Below are 17,519 nucleotides of genomic sequence, written 5' to 3'. Positions count from 1 at the left end.
TTCAGTGCTTAAATTGGTGCAGCTGGAGGCTGTGGGAAACAGGTGGCTGCTCCGCATCGTCCTTGGGCTGCGGAGAGAGTAAAATCAACCTCGTACGTCATGTTTCTCCTGGCTGCTCTGAAGTCGAGGGACCTCCCTTAACAGGCAAAAGTGTGGCTGGAAATATGCGAGGGAGCCCGAGGGCGATAAGGGATGGCGATAAGGTGTATGGGACAACTGACTTTCCATCTTGCGCTTGTCTCTTCCCCCCTTTCTCCCGTTTCAGTGCGGCATTGTCCTGGGAGCTCTGCTGCTGATTTTCTGTTCTTGGATGACTCATCAATCCTGCATGTTCCTGGTGAAATCAGCCAGTCTCAGCAAGCGCAGGACCTACCCTGGCCTTGGTGAGAATTTTCAGCTCTAGGGCGCTTTTTTTTTTCCTAACTGCGGTTTTACTTTGACCTCTTAATTTACAGTTTTCATACTGATATTGTTGGAATAGCAAACCGTTTTTTGATGTAGTTTTCAATTTGTGTTTTGTTCCTCTGTCGGTCTCTTCCCCCTGCTCCATGTCCCCAGGGGAATGCGAGGGTTTAATTCTGCTCTTGACAGTGAACTTAATAGGCGCAGAATTGTTTTGACTCTGCAGGGCAGGGGAGGAGATGCCGCGCTGACTGATCAAAACCCAAGTTTTTGGGAGCTGGCGTGGCGGGTGTCTGGTGTAAATTATTGGTCTCGGCACAAAAGCCGCGAGCTTCCCCACCCAGTGTGCTACCGAGGACATTGGGTTCTGCCAGCGGAGAGCCTGGCATGGAGCTCGGGCTGCCTGGATCCGAGCTGTGTGCGCGTTTATGGCAGAGCAGAGAGGAAACAGCGCGCAAGGTTCCAAGCAGCCAAAAAAATAAAAACATCTGTAAGATTCATGTGTGGGTTTTTGGCAGAGCCTGCCAGCCCTCTTCCTCGGAGCTCGTCGCCTCTGCACTGGCGCCAGGGTTGGCCTCTGCTTGTGACCTCTCTTCTGATTCTGACTGACTTGAGGGGCAGGAGGAGGTGGTTGGGTTCCAGTCCTCTCCGTTGGCATGTGAAATGACAGGAAAAGTCGTCTTTTACTTGGTTTTCCTTATTTCTCTGAGGGAGGAGAGAGTTGGCTGGCATTGCCATTGGTAAAAGAGCTAAAGAAACACATGGCTCGCTCGCTGACCTTGTTGACAGATGGATTTCCTCCATCCTCAGAGTGTCCGAGGTGCTGCTACTGGACTGCATGTCTTGGCTTCTGCCAGATTATATCTGCTGGATATAAACAGAGAAAATCAAGTAGTTCTGTGGTCTCTGAGGTTGTGCCTGTGATGCTGGAGGGAGGGGGGAGCCCTCAGGTAGTTGTCCGACTTGTCCCTGCCACTCCAGCCCAGATGCCCAGGTTGCTTCTCGCTGCCCCCTTACAACACGTCTTTGTGTGCCGCTTCCCCGAAGTACAGAGAGTCCCCTCCACCCTGGAGCGTCTCCCGGGGAGGAGGGATCCTCTGCACTTTCTGAAGCCAAGGGCCTCGAATACACAGAGGGCCAGTAATGCTTCTAAACTTCCTGGCACGTAAAGGCTGGCGCTGAAAGAAATGCCTCTGCCCTGGGAGAGGTGCCACCGGGAGGGATGGCCCCGAGAGGAAAGGCAGCGCTCCTATAATGCATCCTAATGCATCAAGGTTGAGCAGCTCCACACAGACGGCCTTTGTCACCGTGGGCTTGAGCTCTGGTACATCTGCAAGAGATCCTGGCAGCCCCTGCAGCTGATTCTGTGGGAGGCTTTGGCAGTGCTGAAAGATGTAAGAAAGTTTTGCAAATTAACTTCAGTTAGCCAGTCCCTTCCGGAGGAACATTGAGAGCCATCGTTAGAGCTACAAAAGAGCCAGGGTTGTAACGGGCTGATACCTAGCCCAGACGTCTTCGCTCAGCAGCGCTCCATGCCCGGAGGGGTTGGGTATTAAAAATACGTTGCTCTTTGCCCCTGTTCTCCTGTACCGTGTGGAAGGGAAGAACCTTGGGCAGATGTGTGGACAAGAAGGGAAGCGGGGTGCAGTTCCCAGGTAGACTTTAAGCAGGAGATGAGTTAGTGCCTCCCCTTGCAGCTGCTGAAAGTGGTCTGGGTCTTTGCAGGCTACCTGTGCTGGGCACCGACCCCTCAGCAGCACGCTGCACCCCTGGGAAGCAGTGCGGCTCCGCTCCCTGCGGAGAAAACTGCTGAAACACAGGTTGCTTGTTCTAGTAACCGCACTTGGTTTAAAAGGGCTTCTCTAATTACTGAGCGGATTCAGCTCTGCCCAGCTTGTTAGGCAGCTAGAGATCCCGTTCCGAAGATGCTCGACTATACAATTTATTTTACAGTCATCGTCTCCTTCCTTGAGAGCATAAAAGATCCAGTTTTTCTAGTGTCCCCCAGCTAGGGGACAACTGGCGTAACATTTGAAGGCTTATTCTCATTAGAACATCGCTTCAGAACAGCTGAGGAGACTGACCGTTTCTCAGCATCCCTGGCCTAGGCTGTCGCGGGCAGCTGTAGCTGTTACCTGGAGGCACTTACCTTTCTGCGTGATGTGAAAAAGGAGCTCGCAGGAACCGAGCAGCAGCAGCAGGCCTCCTGGCCCGTTAATGACCCAGTCTCCAGGAGGGATGTTTTCCTCTTGCTGGTTCCTCTCTTTCTCTCTCGTCCCTGGTGCTTTGGTTGTGTGATTGACCCCCCCGCTGAGGGCTGTTGCCTTTTCCCCTTATCGTCGCAAGTTCCCAAACGAGGTGAGAGCTGGAGGCCGAAGCGGTGCGGCCGCTCTTCGCGCTCGGGCAGCACGCCTGGGGCCGGCTGTTCTGCCCGGTCTGTCACCGAGCCATCGGCTATTTTTGGTGCTACCCCACATAACAGCTCTGGTTTATTTTTCTGCTGTGGGTCTCCTGCCATGCTTTTTTCTCATTCTGTGGGAGAACATCTTGTTTCCTTAATTTTTAGCTCAAGCGGAGTCCAAAGAAATCAGAGTTTGTAAGTTAATATTTAAAATAGCAGAAGATGCTTCCAGAAGCAAATAAAGTTTGCTTTCTGGTGGCCTCCAGGAATGTGTGCTGTACCTTGAGAGAAGACAAAGGGGAATCCAGGGTGGCGGTTTTCATGTTGGACTGACAGTTAAAGACTGACAGAATTGGGCAATGTGGTCTGCGTTTGGAACTGGAGGTCTCAATTCCCATTCTACCCAGTTAAGAGCTAAAAATATAAGTGGAGTTTTGGCATTTTCTTGTTAAGAAAAAACACAATGATTTAAAGACTACTGATCATTTTCTGCTATGAGCTACAACCCAAGTACGGGAGGGGGGAAAAAAAAAGTCTCTTGGCAGCAGCCCTTTGGTGTGGGTTGTGAGTACTGGGTATTCTGGGTATGGGATTGAACATTCTGGGCACCATCTCAGATCTCCCATCCAGCAACGTCAGGCGGTTCAGTTATAGTGGGAAGATAAAAATAAAAATGTGAGTTTGATTGAAATTTTGCACTGCAGTAACTTTTTGCCACACGGCATCTTATACATGCATATTTTCTCTTCCGTGCTGACTTTCTTTTAATGGTTGCCATGTGTGACTTGTACTTCACACTGCTTTTTTTTTTTTTTTTTAATAGGGGGGAAAAAAAAGAAAAAGAACCTGCTTTCTATCTTTCCCTCATCTTTGTTCTGTCTTATGTGGTTTTCAGTTTGCAGAGGGCATTTCTGAAAAAGAAAGTGGGAGGGTGAGCAAGGGAAGCAGCCCCAAAACTCAACACCGGTGGGTTCCTGCTGCACTGCCCTTTGTCACTCTTACTGAATTTTGAACTGCTGTGTGTGCCACATTCTGGACCTTTGTTTGACTAACTATAACTTTTTTTTTTCCTTTTACACCAGCATTTCATGCCTATGGAAAAGCAGGGAAAATGTTGGTGGAAACAAGGTAATCTGCTATATATTTAAAGCTTGAATAGTTTGGTTTTCTTTAATGAAAAGTACTGCTCTGTAGCCTCTTGTGGCCTTGCTGTACTCTCATTTCTTACCCTACTGTGTTCTCTGGTCCCAGAAGTCTTCCTTGCCACCTAGAGTTTGAACAAGAGTGTGAGTGAGATCCCCTAAGCACAGCTCGCAGGTGTCACCTTCAGCGTGTCCCACCCGTTCCTGAGTAGAGACTGGAGCGCTTTCCAGATAGCGGGAGCACAGAAGTTGGGGAGTGAACTCATCTCCCACTCTGCTGCGTGTGCTGTGAAATCATGGGCATGTCACTTGTGGCTGTTTTCCAGGGGTGAAATCCCTGCCAAGATTGCCGTGAGTTAGTGGGAGGGAGAGTGTTCTGTACCTTGGATCCACCCTTTAGCTGCTCTGGTCCTGTTTGCTCCTCTCAGTGGGTGCTGCTCTCCTCTGTGAGACGCCAGGCGCTCTCCTCTGTGAGACGCCAGGCATTAGGAGATGCCTTGTAGGGGAAACCCTGTCTCCATTTCAGGGCAGACTCCGGTTCCTCAGACGACCCCAATGCAAGTAGAAGCTCCCCTGCAGGTCTCGTTCAGCACTCGCGATGGGACATCGTTACAGTGCTGCTTTTTCCAGCAGAGATTCTTTGGTGGAGGTGTCTTGAGCCCTGGCCAGTCAGTGGTGCTGGCTCCCTTCCCTCTTCCCAGCTGCAAACTGCTGCAGAACACTAAAAATACACAGAATATTTCTCAGATGTTACTTGTCCGTGCAAGCAATTGCTGTTAATTGCCACAGGGATGTTATATAATTGGAACTGGGAGGGAAAGCGGTCCATGCAATCATGAATGGGAGGAGAAGCAGTTCATAAGATGATCTTTTAATTAAAGTGTGGTCCATTTTACGGAAAGAAGTTTGAGAGCTGATTTGGTATCGAGACTTCCATGGTAGGCTCCTGCTGTGGGGTGTGGGGCTGAGAGAACCTCTTGCTGATTCTTTTAAACATTTTTCTGAGTTCTTGCCATCGCCAAGGTTTTGTTTTCTCTGTGGCTCCAAACAGCAGTTAAGCCCATGCATGGCTTGTTAGCAGAGCTGCATCTCTAGCCAAGATAGTAGGTGTGGATGGAGGTTCTCTGGTTTTTATTTCACTTGGGCTGAACACAGAACTGGTGGCCTGGTCCTCCACAAGCCTGAGGGTAAAAGCGTGGTCCTCCCCTCTGGCACCAGGCACAGCCTGCTCATACGGCTGTGAGAGCAAGCTCGCAGCCCGCTGTATCCCTGTAGACAGAAAACCTACTTTACTACTGGTTGCCAACACATTTTCACTGTGGTTTCAGCAAAATTTGGGTCTTCTCTCCACTGTGACTTGCCAGAAAGTTGTGTTGGAGGGTGGAGGTATGCTGAAGCAAGGCTCGCTGAGGCTGCTCTACCTCTGAACACAAGCGAGCGACTGCACAAGATCTTAAGTCACTTTAAATGTTCTCTTTTAGCTGTTTAATTCTTCTGGATGCTCCTCGGCAATGGGGGGTGTAGTAGGATCCTAAGCAATCTTCAGCTGTTGCGGTTGTGTGCAGCGTGTAGCCCTTGAGACCTTGTCAGTGCTAAACCTTTGTCTTAATCCTTCACCAGCAGCTGCAGCGTATGTAGGATGTCTCTTGCTCCCAGCGTATGAGCTGTAGCCCCGCTCCACGCAGGACACGTAGCGGTGTTCTCGCTGCTCAGATGTCATCGGTGGGGGCCCCATCGCTCAGTTACGGCAGTCCCAGGCAGTGTCTCCAGGTGCCTAATGCTAAGGCGAATGTCTAATGCTAAGGCAGCCTTAGCATTAACAGAGCCTCATGCTCTCTCAGGGGCTGTGCAGAGTACAAATCCGATGGGATCCAGGAGCAGGAGCTGCGTTCTAGGGTTTCTGCTCCAGCCTCCTAACCTGGTGTGTATTTGTTGTTTTTGCAGCATGATTGGGCTGATGCTGGGAACTTGCATTGCTTTCTATGTTGTCATTGGTGATTTGGGCTCCAGCTTCTTTGCCCGGCTGCTTGGATTTCAGGTAAATAAATCCTCACTAGATCACATCTACAACGCAGACAGTGGTCCAAATTCTTCTTGCACCGAGCTGTGTGCGCCTTAGATACAGCAAAGAGCGTCCTGCCTTGGCGTGCTCAGCAGCCACGAGGCATTGTGGGGTCATCTCGTGGCAAGCTTTAATGGCACGCCTTGTGCACAGAGCATTTAGCTCTATGGAGTCCTGGGAGCCCAGACATACGGCAAACAATCACATGTGTAAAACCTCCAGTAGGCACTTGCAGCAGAGGAATTCTTTTTAACTTGGTCTCTGTTAATTCTGGAGCAGGTTCCTGGAGGAGACGATGCTTCCTCTCTTAATTCCTGCCCCTAACAGGTAGTGACAGACAGTTCCTCTGTCTGAGCTCTCGCCCCTTTGCAGCCCTCTAGCTCAAGAGGGGCTTTTGTCCTGTCCCTTGCTGTTTTGGTGGCCAAAGTTACTGCGCGCCTGCCTCCTCTTTAAGATAAAATAAGCTGTGTGATGACCCCGGTGTTGGCTCGAGAGACGTGGTGGTGAGGGGTGCTGCGCGTGGGCAGGAGGCTCTCGCTGCTCCTCCTGGAGAGCTGCGAGCAGCAGCACTCGGAGCCGGCGCGAGGGCTGTGCGGGGAAGCGAAATGGACATGTGGAAGGATTTTTGGCAGGGCTGTTATCTGCTCTGCCTGATGCTGCTAAGCTCCGATTAAGGGACTGTGAAGTTAAAAAGATGCCTTGTGGCTGCAGCCGAATGAGGTATTAAATATTTCCAAGCATTTCAGAGTGCTCTGCTATAATAAATACCAATGTGAGGTTTTGATTAATTTTCTGGATGAGAATTTTCAAGACTTCAATCTCTTGTCTTCCAAGTAAGTTGGGTTTTTATTTAATTGCATGAAAATACCTAAATAGCTTGTGCTGGATTAGCATTTAACACCCCCCCCCCGCCAAATACTTTCCACTTCAGGATGGACCTGTCACACACTGTGTAGAGCAACAGTGGCACCCAGTGACTGCATAAGCTAATCACAGACCTAGCCAAAGAAATGGCAAGCTTTCAGCATCAAATCTTTAAACATGTACAAAAGCAGAATTTCCCATTTGAAATCCATCCTGGCTTTGCATTGTTTCTCACTCTGGAAAAAATTAAGCGCGTTGGGGAGTTACTTTGCTAATTTGGTGGGATATTTTGAGTATTCTCCGTGCTTCAGTTCTTTATGCGGGTCCCTTTTCCAGGTGTCGGGCAGTTTCCGGATAGTCCTGCTCTTTGCCGTCTCCTTGTGCATTGTACTTCCACTGAGCCTCCAGAGGAACATGATGGCCTCCATACAGTCATTCAGTGCCATGGCTCTGATCTTTTACACGGTGTTCATGTTCGTGGTGAGTATCGACGCTGGGAATGCTGTTTTCCTATTGTTCTAACGCAGATGTTCCCGCTGGGACAGCCTGCAGGTGCAGGCCTCAAGTTTAAAACGTCCTTCCTGATAATTAGTGCTGCTAGTCCTGGGCCTAATGAGCGATCTGGGTGCCCGTGCTCTTGAGCTGGTGGAGGTGGGGAGTTGCAGGCTGTAGAAACTGGCCAGTGGGTCTGTAAGCTATTACAAATGCTAGGGACTGTGGTGGCACAAATAATAATAAACCAGAAATCGACTTGTGGTTTATTCTGCTTGTTGGTGTCTTATAATTTAGGGCTCTGGACTTTAAATCAAAGGATGGAAGATGTGGGGAAGAGTGCTTGGAAGCAGAAAGACTTTCATCATGCGTTGGTGTTTTGCCTTGAAAACCTCAATGCTTCTAATCTGGAGGGGGAAGGTCTCATTAAGAGCTCAAGCATGTACTTCGCATGCTTTTTTGCAGCTGATGGTTAATGTCTTTCAGGCTGCAAGTAGTGTCATTTGTTAGACACCAGCACTTCTATTTCTTGAGCACTGAAAGCTTTGTAAAGTCTTAAGTCTGGTACATGGCGTATACTTGTTCTAAGGTATTTCTAGAAAAGTTTTTCTTCACTGAGGTGAATGGGTTCTTGACCATTTAGATTAAGTAGGGTAAGCTGGGAGTTACCCAAAGCTGGCTCAGTTTGGCTTGGCCAAGCCCCGTTGTATAGCACCATCTGAGAGGTGGAGACTTCCACTTGCTTTTCAATGACTTCAAGTTGCACCTCATGGATGTTGGTGTGGTTTGCTCATGGAGCCCTAGCCCTGTTTCCCCCAAATTTCAGGCCTGGAAGAGCTGAAACAAAAGGAAGAAGAGGGAGGTGTGGAAATTCTTTCCACTTGACTTTTTTTAGTAGGTTGTGCTGGGTCACGCTTCTGAGCTTGCCTCTGTGAGGAGACTGGAAACTGTAAATGTGTGTTTTACAAAACTGCCGTGTTCCAGGAGCTGTGCCTTTAAGAAAACCACAACATTTCATGAGAGTTGGCTGCACTAAAACATAATCTCTGGGGATTAGAAAACCCCCATTCAGGCGATATTATAAACAGGCATTCAGACATATTTACCTTCTGTTTCCTGTGCAACCCAATGCCTGCCAGTTTGCCTGTCAATGGCAAAAGAACTCCCCTTGCCTTGTCTGGGTGCCTCGCTCCCCTGTTTTCCTGAAGTTTATCCTTGTCTTCGGTGAATTGCTGGTGTTAAATGGCTCTGGAGTAGCAGTGTGCAGGTGGGGTCCTGTTTTAGGGACCTTTGTCCGTCTCTGTTGAACAGGATTCTCCAAGGCAAGCATTGCTTCCCATTTGGATTTAAAAATGTGTTTAAAAAGAGTGCAGAAGAAATTGTTGGGGACAATAATTCTCAACGGTTAAATGTGTCAGTGGAAATTGTTCCACCCTGGTGCATACTGTGATGTGTGATGGCATCAAACAAGGTGGGGGATGTCACAGATCTTTTAAAATATACCCCAGGATCCTTGGTTGCAAGGGGCCCTTGGAGGTTGCTGGGAGCTTTAATAAAGTGTGTGGGTGGGGAGCTGGGGAATTTGACTAATGGAGATCGGGCTGAGAACAGCGTAAGCTGTTCCTCGCAGAGCTGCCACATGCTGCCTTTTATCCCAGCACTAGCACTACTGCTGCCATGAAGTCATTTTGGGTCGGATCTTAACCCCTTTTCTTTCTCTTGGCTACAGATCGTGCTGTCGTCCTTCAAGCATGGCCTCTTCAGCGGGCAGTGGCTGCAGCGAGTTAGTTACACTCGTTGGGAGGGCATTTTTCGCTGCATCCCCATCTTCGGCATGTCTTTTGCCTGTCAGTCGTAAGTACCTGCCATTCTCACTTCTGGCAGTTGTGGTGTACCATGAGTTTTTCTGGGGGCAGAGGGTCATGAGGAGCTGCAAGGGATAGATACCATCTGTTTTCCTATTTTATTTTAATCAAAATATTTTACAGCCCACTGAAGTACAGCATCGCATTCAGTTGTGACCCTTTTGTTACCTAGATGGGGGCGGGAGTTATATTTCACTTGGGAGTTATTGTACTTGAGCAACACAAGATCATTTGGGCCAAACAGATCCTCAGTGTAATGCACGTTGCTTCTGGTACAGCTGCAGAAGTGATGAATTTCCTCCGTTTCTTGAAGAGAATGATTTAGTACCAGGAAAGGCAGCGGGGCTGTGTCGCCTAATGGCCGCAGGGCCCCCTGCAGGGTAGCGTACACGCGCGTCTGCTCTTTGCTTCCCCAGATTTCTTTGAGAATACTCAAGATTGCACAGTCGTTGACTTTGGAGAGTTGTTCACACGTTTCCAGTTACCTGCTTTTAATGAGGGTTTCCGTTGGCATGTGGAAGGATGTGACGGCAGACCGGGCTATTTTCACGTTTCTAGCAGCATTACCTTCTGCACCAGAATGGCAAGTGAGCAATACGTGCCTGGCCAGAATAGTAACAGACTTTAAATAGAAGTGTAAATCCAAATGTGGACACGGAAAAGACCATCCTCATTTGGAAGGCTGGCAGAGTCGGGGCTTTCCCCCCCCGTAGTTCCAGCAAATGGGTAGCATGCCAACAGTAAATGAATGTGACAGATAAAATTTGTTCAAACTGCTGTGTTTACACCCACACACAAGATCCAAATCATCATTTTCCACTTATCGACTCTCTTGGCAGCTTGGTTCCTACCCGAACACGCTCCGGTCTTGCTGTTTAATGTCTCCATTACAACTGGCGAAGGGAATTGTATTCTTTTACAGCTTTACCTTGTTAACATTTTAGAGTTTTTAAATTCCAATTTTTTTTTTTCTTATGGTAGCCACACAGTACCCAGCACAATTTTGCTGGGAGTTGGAAATTCAGGGAAAGTGTTTGGTCTGGACCAGTGTGCGCATACCTAAATATAGGCTCCATTACAGCACTTACGTGGCAAGGCGAACATAAAGCTATGCGTTTTTTCCAAGCATCAGGGCAATATGCTGTCCCCAGCCGAGGCAATATTTGTAAGTATATGTTATTCTCAGCTAGGTAGGTTTAATTTTGCTAACTCCTGAACCACCTTTTTAAAAAAATAAATAATTCTAACATAAAGCAGAAATCCTTTACCTTCAGCACGTAAATGCAGCATACAGTAAGGACAAATAAATGCACTATTCTAGCTTGAGAAACTTGACCCTGCTTTACTTGTGAGTTCAATACCCTTCGCTCTTTGAAAGCTATCCTGTTGTTGCTGAAGTTGCAAAGTAGGTCACTCCTCTACAGTTATGTAGCGTGGAAATTTGCTGTGGAGCTGAGAGCTGGGGGTGTGAGGACTCCACCTCTGCTGCAGCCTCCTTGCATGACCTTGGTCAAGTCACTGAACCCTCTAATTAAAGAGGAGTCAGTAAAGCTTTCCAGGAGAAAACTTCTAATTTCTGGAGGTGGCTATTCTGGTGCAGATGGATGCAAAAATGCCAAATTCACGGGGATAATAGAAGTAAGATCGTTGTTCATTGCCTCTGCAACCATCAGTTCCCTGCTGGCTGAGTTACTGCTGCGCTCAGAGAGCCTGTACAAGGTGGTTCCTACAGCGAAGGTGAAGAACAGATACTCTGAGGTAGCTCTGGCTATCTCTGAAGCAAGGCTGCTTTCTCCGAGGCTACTCTTAACGCTTGTGCTGACTTGCCTGCTCAGGAGAGACCATCTGCTTGTGCCCTCTTTGAGGTGCAGTGTAACAGATAACGCAGGGAAGGATTCCTGATCCTTCAGTGCAGTCATTTCACTTAAAAATAAACCCCGGGCGTGTCAGGACATGCTGCCTGTTGCACACTTCTTGTCCTTTTGCCCTGCCTTGAGAGGTGGTGATGGTCAGGAGGGCCCAGCAGCATGTCGTGGGGGCTTGAGGGACACTGTGCTGGTCCTCCAAACCCCAGTTGACCCAGCGGGTACCATTAGGTGATGGCAGGAGGCCTGGGGGCAGGTGGGCTTTGCATGGCACTCTCCCTCGCATCACTGCTGGTGCTCCTGCACTAACACGAACCTGGCCTGGCTGTGCCAGCCCATGCACTGCAGAGCCTCTCTGCTTCCCTCCTTTCTTCTCCTTCCTGGGCCTGGATGTTTGGCTGGCCCCCTTCCCCTTGTGGGGCTGAAGTCCGGGACATAGTCAGTTAATCTAGTGGAGGTCACTGCATCGAGGGCAGGGGGGAACCCAAAATGGGGAGACTTCCTGGGGAAGCCGGTCTCCTCGCTCCCTGCCGGTAAATGACTGCCACGGTGCTGCGTTCGCAGACCCTGCGCGTCTCGCGGGTTCCTGCGAGCTGATGTGCTCAGCTTCCTTTGTGCAGAACCATTTGATGTTAAGGGATTAAGGGTTAAGGATTTTTCTGCTTGGCCTCAGCTTGACACACTTTCTGTTGAGGGCTTTGTGCCCACTGGAGCTGGGGATACCCCTTCCCATCTAACTGGATGCTCCCCGCCTTCTCAGGAGAGTTACTTCAGTAACATGAAGCCAGGATGTAGCCACTTGAATTAAAATAACAAGAGGTTAATGAGTTGCTAAAATATGCACCTGATGTCAAAGAGTACATTTCACATGCTTTCCAAGTCTGTAAATACCCCAAATCCCGTGTAATTGGTGCTCCCAGCTTTCTATGAACTGAGCTCGAGCAGCAGTGCTGAAATATGACAGGCGCTGCATTTAGTTTTGTTTGTTTAACTTTTCTTTTAGACAGTGTGATGCTCTAACCTTCTTCCTGCTTTTACTCTGTAAACACTGCGTTGCTTTAATTATCAGCATACAGAGCTCCAAGAACAATAATCTCCAATGCGCTGCCTGGCCTGGTGCCACTGGTGTTTCACTGGAACAAACGGTCATTCATTTTGCAACACTTTTGAACCAAAATGTTTACATCACACGTTTAGCTCCACGTGGTGGGGTGGGGAGAGCAGGAATATTTTTGCAACACTTAAAGTTATGAGTGTTCTGAAATCTCTTGGCATTAGCAATATAAATTGTGGAATAGCAGCGAGTGTTTATGCTCCATAGGGGGAAGGTGTCAGGGATTCTTTGCTGCTGGGCTGAGGCAGAGAACGTGCTGGAGTTGGGTTTTTCTCTCTCTCTGCAGAAGGTTTCCTTAAATAATTTCCCCTTTTCTACAGTCAGGTCTTGCCTACCTATGATAGCTTGGACGAGCCGTCTGTTAAAATCATGAGCTCCATATTTGCTTCTTCCCTAAACGTGGTCACCACCTTTTACATTACGGTAAGACACTTCCCCTTCTCTTTCCTTGCCAGAAGTCATGCTCTGGAGGGGCAACAGGGATGATGATTTATCTTCAGTTGGGACTGGTTTCTGCTTATCTGTATTTATTCTGAAAGATATGTCGTTTTGCTGAAAGCAAAATTAGATGGGAGATGATGAACCGAACAGTGCAGGAGGCATTTGGAGAGTCCAGGTTTTCAGCATGGCACGTTTCCTTGGGTGGAGGCAGAGCGAATACCCAGCTCTTCCATGTGCATCAGCCTGCTGTCTGCCTTCCAGGGCCTGGCCTCTAGCTGGGGATGCTGCCCAGAGTTTAGGAGAGCTGCTTTCAGCCTGTTGCAGCTGGAAAGATGTGAAGAAGGTTATGCCTCATAAAGCACCAGTTAATAAAACTGAGTTAATAATTCCTGAGAAGAGCCTTTCCCTGTGAGCTAGGCTGCTGTGGGGAATCGTTATGGCCCCTCCTTCATCAGAGAGGGCCAGTCCATGGGGCTGGCAGCAAGCAGGGTGTCACTGCTCTGTGCCACGGGCAGTGGCAGCGTTCCCGCGCTGCGAAGCCCTTCCTTAAAACCCCCTGTATTTAGTGAGAAACCTGCCTCTGCTTTTAGGTTCGTTAACTGCCCGTCCCAACTCGTGGGGGTGCTGCAGCTGGGGCTGCTGGAAGGCTGCCTGTGGAGGTGGCCCCACACTCCCTCCTTGGCTGGCTGGCCCTAATCATGGGAGGTCGCTGACCTCCACCCTTTTGTAAAGAGCAGATATGAACGTGCTTTGGAGTCAAACCCCATCCGCTCACCTCCGCTCCTGCCGGACAGGTGGGCTTCTTTGGCTACGTGAGTTACACCGAAGCCATTGCTGGGAACGTCCTAATGAACTTCCCTTCCAACCTTGTGACGGAGATGATTCGAGTGGGATTCATGATGTCGGTAGCTGTGGGGTTTCCGATGATGATTCTCCCGTGCAGACAGGCGCTGAACACCCTTCTCTTTGAGCAGCAGGTAAGGTCCTCGTGCGGCCAGGAGCAGCCGGCTGCTTTGGTGCACACATTTGAAACTTGCTTTATGAATGGCTACTGTGACACTTTGTCTTCTGCTGCTGGCTGCCGACCTGGGCTACAAACGTGCCTTGGTCCTGTGAGACCCCGTTGACAACTGTATATTTCTGACTTGCGGTAGGTACTCGCTATCTAGAGGGACAAACCCTTGACCGAGAGGGAAATCGTAAGTGCCTGGTGTGTGGTAGCGGTGCAGCAGGAGGCCCATGGCAGCCTCTAAATCCCGCTCTGCAGAATGGTTAATCTCTGGTACTTTGAGGTTCTTGTCCTCTCTGCAGAGGAATTTCGTGGGCAGAAGTGCTGGAGTCGCGAGCCTGAAGCCTGCTGTTGCTCTGCTGTGCCCCAAGTCCCATGGCTGCTACTTCCCGGCTCCGCTGGGGATTTTGGCTCTTGTGCAGAAGTGTTACACAGTTCAGAGCCGAGGTGGTTCTCCCCCTTAGGAAGAGGGAGAAATGTGCTTTTGGAAACAGAGGAGCCTCCTTATTTCCTGCTGTTCCAGCTGGCATCCTTTTGCTGGCCAACTCAATCTTGCTTTGCATTTAGCTCAAGCTTCTGTTCCTGTCCTCCGAGCCCAGCCCAGCCTCATTTCTTCTTGCTTCTGTGTGTGCCTGCTCACTTTTGCTCTTTTTCATCCTTGCACCTTTGTCAGTAGACCTCTCAGCAGCCTTCTCCCCTCCAGGTTCAGATGTCCCCTTCCCCCAGTGCCTCCGCTGGCTGTTTGGTGCCGGTCTGGTGCAGAAGCATGCGGTGGAATACAGCCCTCTCCCACACGTCCACCTTTCCCAGGGTCAGATCTTCAGACAGCCTTTGTGACTATAGTTGGTCTGTCTGATTTAGACTGTAAGTCCCTTGTGGCAGTAGCGTGTTCTCCTCTGTGTATTGTACGGCACTAAGCATGCCGATGGTATTCAGTAAATAACAGTAAGAGATTGTGGGAATGTTCTGAGGCCTTTGTGTATCTGCATAAATAGAAACCTCTTAGGGCAGGAAATAAAACTTGAGCAATTTATAGCTCTAAATCCTGCCACTTCTGCCTGTGAGAAGCCCCCGGCTCTTTTCTCACATCGGGAGGGCCTGAGGATGGGGGAAGACGATCGGTGAAAGCCAGCGGGTGCAGAGGAGTAAGCGCTGGAAACCCTTGGGAAGACTTTGGTTCCTGCCTGGGCTCAGCTCGTTGCTCTTTGGGCTCTGAACGTGTCACTTTTGTTTTCCTCTCCCATCTGTACGTCCAGGAGAGCGGGGACCCACTGGTTCTCCAGGGCACGCAGATTTGCTGGGTCCTCTGCTTTCTGCACCTCCTGCTCGGAGGACAGAGATGGGATGGGAAACGGAGGACATCTGGAAATCCTCCAGTATCAGCAGCTCCCCAGCAGCACCGATCCTCCTTCGTCATCTGCCAGGGGTGTCTTCCGTCGAGTCGGAGGAGCTGGTACACATGTTGTAACGTGGTGGGAACAGCCCTGCTCCCACAGGTGTTAGGGGATACCTTGCTGTAGCAAAACCAGAGCTTTTCCCCCTATGACTGTTCTCCCTCCTGCCTTCTCAGCCATGCCTCTTTCTCATGCCCTTGGCCTTGGGGCCGCTCACCGAGGCTGGGTGGCTGCAGCCCTGGCACAGGGACACAGCTGTACAGTTCCCGTGAGGGGCAGGAGGGAAACAGCGGCTTTGGCTCCGTGCCCCCATCACTCTCGTTTCGAAGGTTCCAATGAAGTTGCGTATCAAAACTGCTCAACCATGTCTAACACCCCGCGTAGCATGGAGACGATGAAGCTGCTGGAGCCTGCTGGGGTAATCGCTCAGGAACTGTGGGGTTGTGATGCAGGCGCTAAACTCATTCTCCCCCTCCCACCCTCTCTCTTCCAGCAAAAAGACGGCACCTTCGCTGCTGGGGGTTACATGCCGCCGCTTCGGTTCAAAGCCCTAACGCTGGCTGTTGTGTTTGGAACCATGGTAGGAGGCATCATGATCCCGAACGGTGAGTGAGGAGTTGGAGGCAAGGGCTGGTTGCTTGGCTATTTATTCTGGTCTCTTCTATTTGCTTTTCTGGGTGGGATGTCCAGGCTCGCTGGGCTTGCGCACCAGCCTGCCCAGGGGCTCAGGCAGCCGCCACGTGCTGCTGCTCTGGCAGTCTTGGACAGGGACTTTGACTTCTCCTCTTCTTCTTTGCCAGTGGAAACAGTCCTGGGCCTGACAGGTGCTACGATGGGAAGCCTCATTTGTTTTATCTGCCCAGCTCTTATTTACAAGAAGATCCACAAGAATGCACTTTGTTCACAGGTCAGTGCTAATGCTGCTTGACATCCCCCTAAGCCCTCTGCAGAGCCTGGGAACGTAGTTAATTTGGCTGCAGCAGAGAAACTGCTCAGCACCTCCTCTAGCCTCCCCCTCCAGTCTGCCCAGTACAGGTGGGAGCTATTCTGGTCAGCTGCTCTGAGCAGCATCGCTTACGGGCGTGCAGGCAGCAGCAGAGGAGTTGCTGGCCCAGTGCATGGCCTGCCCCGTGCTGGAACACCGGCTCTTTTTGTCCCTCTGGGAGCAGGCGAGGCATTCATTTGGTGCATGAAATGCTGCTTCCAGTCCGCCTTCTGGTGTTCTGTATCTGCAGAATAGGAAATCCAGGCAGCCTGTAAAACCTTAACGGGCCTTACATCCCAACCTGCCTGGGCTGGGTAAAATAAACATGGTTTCTCAGTGATGTGGTTCTTGCTGCTGACCCTCAGCTTTCTGGTTTCAACCAAAAAAATAATAATAAAAAGGAACACACACATAGAGGTGTTGCTTCAGGAATCGATTTTTTAAAAATTGGGGTCGTTCAGAGGCTATTAGAAGTTTAGCTTTTGCTTTTGCTCCAGGTTGAATTGGCCTTCTCGGGGACTTAAACAAAGTGGCTCTTTGCTGGGCTTGATCTCTCTGCTTCTGCAAATACTGGGCTTTTGTGGGGCTGAAATGAACATGTTTTGTTTTTTTCTAACAATAACTTAATCCAATGCCTTTTAGTGGGCCTCTGCCCCAGCATTACCAGTCACGACAGTGCTGGTCTGGGAATAAGGTTTTGGGTGAACTGCAGAGTCAGCAGGGGGAGAGCACGACATTTTTGTGGGTCCTACAGAACGAATGGCTTTTTCTGTGTTTAATGGCTTGTGGGTTTGCAAACATACATGAAGTTTTTAAGCAGGGTGTATTTTTTTCTTTCCCCATGCTTTCTCTGACACAAGGAAATAGTCCAACTTTCCAGCTTTCACTCTGAATTCTGACACTTTGGTCCTAACTTCTTTGACTGAAACCCCAAGCAGGAGTCTGAATGCGAGCCTGGATTTTTTCAGGGGAACAAAGAGCACTTTCAAGAATTGCTTTCTATTCCGGCCGAGCCAGAACATTTCTCTGCAGTGCCTTGAAACTGCACTTAGGATGTGCTGAGCTCTTAGACTGGCTGCCTAAGGCGGCTGTCAGCTGCCCGGGGTTGAACACTGGGGCCCTCACAATGCTTGACCTGGAACGCTGGTCACAAGGCTGGTGAAGATGTTTGTCCTGCAGAAATCCCCACAAAGGCATAAGGGCTTATCTAAAGCATCAGCCCCCAGGTTAGCCTGGCATTGCAGGGGGCTGGTAGCAAGCTGTCCAGCCTTCTCTTGAATGATCCATCGCCTGTCAGGTTTGCATACTTGCTTTGACCGATGCTCTGAAGTGCTGCAGCAAGGGCACACCTGCCTTCAGAAACGCGCTAGGCTGCAGAGCACCTCCCCGCCTCCACTCGGGGGCCGAATTCTGGGCCCACCCTCTCCTTGTTCCTCCAGGTCTTCTGCAAAGACTCATTTATTCTTTCCCCGAAGCTCTGTCT

The 17,519-nt window shown here is 49.8% G+C and overlaps 1 protein-coding gene across 1 annotated transcript in view; it reads left to right on the top strand.

The window, feature by feature from the left end:
• Positions 1-262: 262 nt before the first annotated feature.
• LOC104618527 (putative sodium-coupled neutral amino acid transporter 10) overlaps positions 263-17,519 on the top strand; it is a gene marked incomplete at both ends in the record, with an annotated part of 22,017 nt that continues 4,760 nt past the window's right edge. The window contains 9 exons of the mRNA XM_010284152.1: positions 263-383; positions 3,886-3,931; positions 5,890-5,983; positions 7,208-7,351; positions 9,093-9,217; positions 12,528-12,630; positions 13,443-13,625; positions 15,545-15,656; positions 15,852-15,958. Coding sequence (XP_010282454.1) covers positions 263-383; positions 3,886-3,931; positions 5,890-5,983; positions 7,208-7,351; positions 9,093-9,217; positions 12,528-12,630; positions 13,443-13,625; positions 15,545-15,656; positions 15,852-15,958 — 1,035 coding nt within the window. The remainder of the gene's footprint in view (positions 384-3,885; positions 3,932-5,889; positions 5,984-7,207; positions 7,352-9,092; positions 9,218-12,527; positions 12,631-13,442; positions 13,626-15,544; positions 15,657-15,851; positions 15,959-17,519) is intronic.

The sequence above is a fragment of the Phaethon lepturus genome, unplaced genomic scaffold (assembly GCF_000687285.1).
Source record: "Phaethon lepturus isolate BGI_N335 unplaced genomic scaffold, ASM68728v1 scaffold23193, whole genome shotgun sequence".
NCBI classification, from domain to species: Eukaryota; Metazoa; Chordata; class Aves; order Phaethontiformes; family Phaethontidae; genus Phaethon; species Phaethon lepturus.
The sequence above is the reverse complement of the archived record's forward strand: the minus strand, read 5'-3'. Positions and strand labels throughout refer to the sequence as shown.